This window comes from Oryzias melastigma, linkage group LG1 (assembly GCF_002922805.2).
Source record: "Oryzias melastigma strain HK-1 linkage group LG1, ASM292280v2, whole genome shotgun sequence".
NCBI classification, from domain to species: domain Eukaryota; kingdom Metazoa; phylum Chordata; class Actinopteri; order Beloniformes; family Adrianichthyidae; genus Oryzias; species Oryzias melastigma.
The window spans coordinates 18,870,665-18,878,560 of record NC_050512.1 but is presented as its reverse complement, the minus strand read 5'-3'; the positions used below and the strand labels follow the sequence as shown (position 1 = coordinate 18,878,560).

General features: G+C 39.0%; 1 protein-coding gene across 1 annotated transcript; it reads left to right on the top strand.

Moving 5' to 3' along the window:
* Positions 1 to 802: 802 nt before the first annotated feature.
* LOC112157424 (trace amine-associated receptor 3) lies at positions 803 to 3,770 on the top strand. Its single transcript, XM_036212657.1, has one exon. It carries the CDS (start codon positions 2,587 to 2,589, stop codon positions 3,676 to 3,678), a length of 1,092 nt encoding a protein of 363 aa, XP_036068550.1. The 5' UTR covers positions 803 to 2,586; the 3' UTR covers positions 3,679 to 3,770.
* The last annotated feature ends 4,126 nt before the right edge of the window (positions 3,771 to 7,896 follow it).

Sequence of the window (7,896 nt, the reverse complement as noted above, 5' to 3'; positions counted from 1 at the left end):
AAGAGAAACAACTTTTAAAAGAGCTTCTGTCTGTATTTTGCTGGACAATAATAAGATGTTGCAATAGGTAGTAAGCTCATTATTTAAACACAGTCAGAATTTTTCTTTTTCTTTTTAACGTGACACCTGGAATGAGTAATGACAAGAAGGACGCGCATGAATGAGAATACATTAACCCCGTGTTCCCCTGTGATTGGCAAGGGTGACTCCTAGTTGACTCTGGTTAGCAGTAAATAGAAAGCTAATTTCTCAAGCTCTAAAGCAATTAATTACAAGTCATTAATTCAAATCAATAAACAAGGGAATCACATGCATTTTTATTTTTATGAGGATTGGTGCCATTTTATTTATTTATGTTTTTCTTGTTTTTAATGCATTGTGGATTTCATTATGTTTAGTTATATTAGAGTTAGTTTTGTTTCCTGTTTTTCATAAACACCAGGTTTCATTTATAATCGTCCTTTCGGTTTCATTTAATTTCTCTTCAGTCTATTTAGTTCTTTGGTTTTCAGTTGCTACTTTTCACACCTTCTTGGTCACCTACCTTTTTATTTCTTGCATTTCCATCCAAGAGTACTGACACTAAATTGCTCTAGAAATGTTATTAGTGAAGTTGAGTTTTCACATTTAGGGTTAGATTTGTCTTTTTTTGTATTCAAAGCTGTTCACCAAAAATATTGAAGTACTCTGTAAATAGTTTCAATCAGTAACATCATTTTTAATGAAGTTTTTGTGCTCCAATCTCCATTTTTTTAATGTTTAAAAGCTCCAGCTCAAAAGAATTTTATTCTGAAACACAGCATATTGTTTTTGCATGAATTGATGTCAGTGATTGGCCTTTTTTTTTTTTTTGACGCAAAATGGTTTTGAATATCTTTTATTTTTAATTACTATTGCAAAGAAATGGGTTTGAATCAGTCATCATTTCTTTTCTTTGATACTGATTACCTGTGGCAGTAAGTGAAAGAAAAGAGACAAAAGATAGAAAGAAGAGATGCTCTTTTCTTTTTCTTTAAAGTTCCCCGTCAACACGGCGCTGTCCCTGCGGTGTTCATTAAAATATTTTCCAAGTCAGCTGGAACATCTGCTCACTTCACTGGCACGGTGAATTTGATCTAATTCTGTGACGCACCTTAATATGCAATGTAAAGCAATATTTCACACAGAGCTCCACATAACCCATTAGAATCTTAATTGCATAAACGCAGGCAAACAATTTGAAATTGCTCAAATGCCTTATCTCTTTTGAAGTACTTGACATGAGAGTGCTTAAAAAGAGAACTAACCTAAGAGTTTCAGCACATCTTATCATCTATAGATATTATTCTCAATATTTCGGAATTGCAACTAAATTTAGATAAATACTATGTATTTATTTATTTATTTATATTTGATCAAGTTATCATTTCTTTTTAGATTTTTAACACAACAAAAAACTGATCAAAATGATGGTTAGTGGTTTAATTTGTTGTCAGATTGGTTTATTAGTAAATGCTTGAAGTGTTGCTGTTCAGAAGCAAAGTTCAAAAGTATAGAATTGCTTTTATATGCTTTTCCAACCAAAAGAAAAAAATGATTCTACACCATGTTCATATCATGTTTATGTTTGATTGCAAAGTGAGAAAAAAGAGTCCTAATGACAGAAACTATCATGTTTGAATTGATTGATGATGACTATATTTTTAATTCAAGTGAATGTTCTGCAGCAGGGCGATGGTGTTCTTTTTTATTTATTTATTTTTTCTTTTTAACTTGTCCTGTCCAGCAGATGAGCAAACAGAGACGAGCTGAGAGCCCTTTGTGTTAGACAGATTTTACTCTCACAACAGGGGTTTATTGGGTATAAGCTGGCCTTGGCGTGGGGGGCCTCTGTGGCGGGCCCGCGCGCCCTGGCTTGGGTGATTGGCGGAATTGCCTGATGAGCGGATTTACTTGGCGGGTGTAGGGGGATCCTGGCTGCTGCTGCTGCTGCTTCGGCTGGGGCTCTTGGTGTGGGGATGCCCGGGCACTCTCCCCCTTTGCACATTGTATTTTATTTTGAAAGGACCTTGATGTACTATATTTATTTATCACTATAGCTCAATTGTTTATAAAGCTACACTATAAATGATTGGCTATAAATGAATTCTATTTTGTTATTGGTGAGGTCAATTGGCTCTCTCAGTGTTAAAGATTGAAGATCTCGGCTCTGGGCAAAAAAATCACAAATGGCCTCCAACTCCCATTATTTATAAAATAATATTTGACTATTTATTGAATGAAAAGACTTCCTACTGCAGTTTAAAGTTAAAAAGCTTAAGTGCATACTGTTTGCAGTTGGTAAGATAGGGTTTTTTTTTTTTTTAATAAAAGATTCATCGGAAATTATCGTAAAACAGAGTACAATCATTTGTGATTCAAAGCTGGTAAACCCTCAAGGACTCTCTTTCTGGTAATGGGCTCCAAATACAAAATTAAAAACAACTAATAAGCTGAAACAGAACAACATGTGAGTTTCTACTCCTGGTTGGTTTGTGAAGCAATTCGCTCTTAGACTACCTTGGAAAAATGTGCTTTAAGCTGTTTAAACTGAACTTTTCTTACTGAATGTGTGTTTTGGACAGGTTTGACCTGACCATGGACAACAGCAGCCTGGATTGGCATGAACATACCAACGGATCTGAACTTCAGTCCTGCACCACACTAAGGAGCCCATTCTCCCGCATTTTTCTGTACAGCTTCTTCACCATTGGCATCGTCTCCACGGTGGTGGGAAACTTCCTGGTTGTCTTGTCGATCGCCTACTTCAAGCAGCTGCAGTCTCCCACGAACTCTTTTGTTATGTCACTCGCGGTGGCTGACTGCTTCGTCGGCCTCGTCGTGATGCCGTACAGCATGATCCGAACCGTGGAGGGATGCTGGTACTTCGGCTCCCTCTTCTGTAAGATCCACTCCAGCCTGGACGTCATGCTGTGTACCGCTTCTATATTCCACCTCAGCTGCATTGCATTCGACCGCTTTTATGCCGTCTGCAACCCCCTCATTTACTCCTTAAAGATGTCTCACTCCAGGGTGGCTCTGCTCATAGCCGTTTGTTGGGCCGTTCCAATGCTCATTTCCTTCGGCCCTATAATGCTCGATCTTCACATTGCTAGCGTAGACTTCCCATTTCCGGAGGATTTATGCGTGTTCTTGGTCAGCCGCATTTATGCCGTCATGGCCTCTTTAGTGGCCTTTTACTTGCCCATGGCCATCATGCTGGTGGCTTACTGGAAGATCTTCAAAGCTGCAAAAAGACAGGCCAGACAGATCAGCGCCATGGAAAGCCAGATGGCTGCCGGTGTCGGGAAAGACTCCAGCAAGAAGAAACGACACCGCAACACAATGAGGAGAGAAAGAAAGGCGGCAAAAACTTTAGGGATTATCATGGGAGTTTTCCTCATTTTCTGGATGCCTTTTTTTACTCTCAACATTGTGGATCCATTCATCGGATACAGCACAGAGGTGGTTGTTTGGGATGTCTTTCTCTGGCTGGGATATATCAACTCCTCCCTGAATCCGTTTTTGTACGGGTTCTTCAATCGCTCTTTTCGCAGGGCGTTCCTCATGTTCATTGGCTGCAGGGTTTGCCTGCCTGGGGCATCTCCAGGGATGGAGTTATCACAAACCAGGAAAGAGGCTAATGATGGTGCAGATTAGCCACTAAGTTATATGGACTAGACGGCAACCTTTATGGGATAAAAAACAGAAAATATACATTTGATAGGGGATCACATTTTAGTCTGATTGGTACAATTGTTGTATTTTAATATATGCAAGCTTATGTATATGTTGTATTCAGCAATTTTTGACATTTTTGAGTTAAATATTAAAAGGTAAATATAACCTGTTTACGGTATTGACTTAATGTATTAAAATGTTTGTGTTGAATAAAAAAAATTCTATTCTTCTTTTTTAGTTATTGATTTAGTACACATTTTATGTCAAATGTTATTTTTTTGTGAATACATGTAATAAATAAAACAATATTATTCCATGATTTTTATGGAAATGTTTCATTAATAATCAACCAGTCTGTCAAGATTAAAAATAATATGAAAAAACAAATTAATCATTTGGATGTTAAAATGTAAAATATGGCCCTCTACACAACAACTGCTTTTGTGAATAAATAAGAAATGTTCATTTTGTACTGAGCTAATGTTAGTCCATTGGAACTTTTTCTACAACCAAAGTCCCAGCAAGACACCTCTTACACTGCCCCAAAGTGGCAACAAGTATTTGGGACGTGAAAAAAGGCCTTGTTGGTGCAGAGCAAGATTGTAAAACTCACTTGACTCTATTAATTTAGTTATGTCCAATCTAATGTGCAAAAAAAAAAAAAAACAGGACAAATTATTTTAGCTTAGTAAGTGCTTAAAAACGTTTTTGTTTAATTTTTTTTTTAACTTAATATAGCAAAAGTACCAAAATATCCGACTAATTAAAAATTAGTTGGATCAAACAAATTAATATATTATTTGTAGAGTTTTTTTTTTGTTTTTTTCGTTTGCATTGCCGAATGTTTGAAACTTGACCCTGTTTTGTTCAGATATATTTTAACTGTTTTTTCCGTAAGTAGATTTATGATAATTAAGAAAATATCAGATTATTGACAATTAAACCTACTAAGTCATATATTCCCCAAAGAATTACAGATAATATATCGGTGACTCACATGTAGTTTCCACTTTGTAGCCAAAGAGTAAAGATCAAGAAAATGAAACGATCTACTTATCAGGTGAAACAAAGACAAAAAATTCTGCAAAAAGAAAAAAACCTGTTGTATTTACTTTTCTTTTTTATGATAGCTCTCTTATATCTCTGTGATGTCAGGAGCAGACAGAAGCTTTAAAGCCGGAGAGGCCAAAGAAGCTCTTGAACACGTGTGGATGAAATTCCTCTAAATTCCTCACACAGTACTACCCAGCACGGATTCCCTTCTGGAGTACAGCAGATTTCTTAATGATGGGCGTGTGGAATTCTACCAACAGTACCTAATGGGGCTAATCTCTATGGGAACAGAAAAATGTAATGTGGAGGGACTGTACAGAACCAGAATATCATAGAAATCAAAAAAAAAAAACTTTAAAGTGATTATTAAGGTCTTTCAATGAGTTTGTTTTTCCTGTTTCTGTTTGAGTTTTTAAAGTTAGATTTCTGCATTCTCAGTACTTTAGGATTTACTTGTTGAAAGGCATATAAAAAATGATGTAGTTAAAAGTCTAGTAGAGTAGATTCCCTTCAGACTCCAAGACAACAGGCAATCACACCAGAAAGATATCAAAGTATGAGTGAATATAGAAATGGAAATTGTTTCTGAAAATGTTTTTCTAACCAGACTGTAAACTCCTACAAAATCACTGCTGTAAAATAGGAGCAAATTGTCCATTTTATGTTACCTGTGTTTGAAAATGAGTGAAACTGCAAACTGTTTAAATGCAATCAATTTACGAGACAGTGATTTACTGTTTTAATTCCAATCTGATTTTAGCCTGCCCACGTCTCAAAGTGTCCTTTGGCTGGACACTGAACCCCAAATTGCCTCTGATGGAAGTTGGTGCCAGTGTTTGGCAGCGGAGCCACCATCAGTGTGTGAATGTGTGTGTGAATGGGTGAATGGGTCAGTGACTGAAAAGCGCTTTGGGCCTTTGAAGTAAGTTAGAAAGCGCTACATATATGCCATTTACCATCAGCCATGGAAAGTCTAACTGATCTAATAGTCTAATTCTATTTAAATATTAATCATTTTAGTTTGAAATGTCTATTTTTAATGATCCTGAATACAAGCGGCTGAAATGAGTTTTCTCCAGAGGGTGGCTGGGCGCTCCCCTTAAAAATAGGGTTAGAAGCTCGGTGTCATGATCCAGTGTTTGGGTTTTGTCATGTTCTCTTTTCCTTGTCAGTCTCACAATGTTCAGGTTAATCATCCACAGCTGTCTTCATTTAGTTAATCAGCCTCAGTGTATTTAAGTGTCTGGTTTTGAGTTTCTCATTGTCATCTGCTCTGTTACATCATGTCACTGGTTTGGTCTCCTGTGGTTTTGTCATGTTTGTGCTTTTTCAGTAAATGTTTAAGTTTCCGCCAAAAAATCTTGTCTCCTGCGTTTGAGTCCTTCATTCACCGCCATCCCTAACACTCGGTCACCCGAAGAGAACTCGGAGTATAACTGCTTCCCCTCCGTATTGAGAGGAGTCAGTTGAGGTGGCTTGGGCATCGGATTCCTCCCTGATACCCCCTGGCGAGGTGTTCCGGGCATGTCCCACTGAGCAGAGGCCCCGGGGAAGACCCAGGACACGCTGGAGAGACTGCGTCTCTCGGCTGGCCTGGCAATGCCTCTGGGTCCCCCCAGAGGAGGTGAAGGAAATGGCTGGGGTGAGGGAAGTCTAGACATCTTTGCTTAGACTGCTGCCCCGCGACCCGGTCCTGGATGAGCGGAAGAAGATGGATGGCTGAATGGCATTTTTAATGTTGTTATTCACCTTACTCCACATCCAGTTAGAGGTAACAGCAAATCAGATTTCACTCATTTGTGCTGGTATTTTTACACTGGATGCTCTTGCTACTGACACTATCCCTTATTTTATCCAGGCTGGGGACTGGTGCAGAGACACCCAGACTTGGGTCCCTCTCTGTGGCTACATAGCGTGAAGGGTCTTGCCTATGGGCCCACACTTTCACTGGGAAGCGAACCCTGGTTTCCTGAGGGCCAGTCCTACACCCGGTCAACTGAACCATCAAGCTGATACATCTTTTTTTTTTTTTTATTGTAAACAATATTTAGAGAATAACTGGAACATTTTTTTTTTCAGAAATACATTAAAGTCAAAAATATCAGTTTAAAGTAGATGAAATCTCAGGATAATGAAGGGCAGTTGTGCTTCTGTCACCTCATGTTTTATGCTTCTATCAGCTCTTAATTCAAGAATGGGGAATGCTGAGTAATAAGTCTCCATCTGTTTTGCAGACCCTAGTTAAGTTAGGGGACATTGGGGTATTTTTAGTTACCATTTCATGCATATCCAATTAAAGAGTGTGACTCATCATCAACCTGTCTTGCAAATGTTGAGGTCCAAAGTTAAATTGAATTAGTATTTTTAAGTGAATTTCAATAAGGAGACATCTTGAAAGTGTGATTAAAAGGTTTGTTAGTGAAACAGGAATTTGTCCATGAAATAGTGATAGTTTTTGGTGGCTAGGCTCTGGGCTGGAGACATTTTGCATGTTTGAGATGATCTCCAACTAAGTGAAGAGACCCCAGTGAACAGACGATGAAGGTGAAAAAGGTCAATAAGACCAGACCAAAACATTATCACTATATGTCACATATTGACGTTTGGTTATGGACCCTTCCTGGTCACTTTTTGACACTTTGGGTGTCCCCAACTTGTTGTTTTTGACATCCTGGCTGATCCCAATAAACCACAGGTCCCCAACTTTGGGATGTGAAATGAAGTCGGTCCAGTACCAGGACGAGGAGTGCACCGGTACCCTAAACCAGTATTGGTACCCAAACCCAGTTCCAGTTTGGGTTCGGGTCAGATACCATGTCTGGTGCTGGGTTGAGGTACCAGCACTGGGTCCTCGGCCAAGTCCAGAGGACCAGTCCGCATGAGGTACTGCATCCGGTATTGCATCCGGTACCGGTTTGGGTGTGTTAGTGTCTGGTACTGCATCTGGTGCCACGTCCAGTCCGGGGTTAAGGTACCAGTACCAGGTTAGGATATTGGTACCGGTCGCATCCCAAGGACCAGTCCACGTGCGGTACCGCATCCAGTACTGCGTCCGATATTGTGTCCGGTACTGTGTACCAAGGGTTGTGGACCCTTTCTTTTTTTCAAACAGCCAGCATGTTAAAAATGACGAGTTGGGGACAC

Excerpts from the sequence above, each read along its gene's own strand:
- LOC112157424 (XM_036212657.1), top strand. The coding sequence starts at position 2,587 with ATGTGTGTTTTGGACAGGTTTGACCTGACCATGGACAACAGCAGCCTG.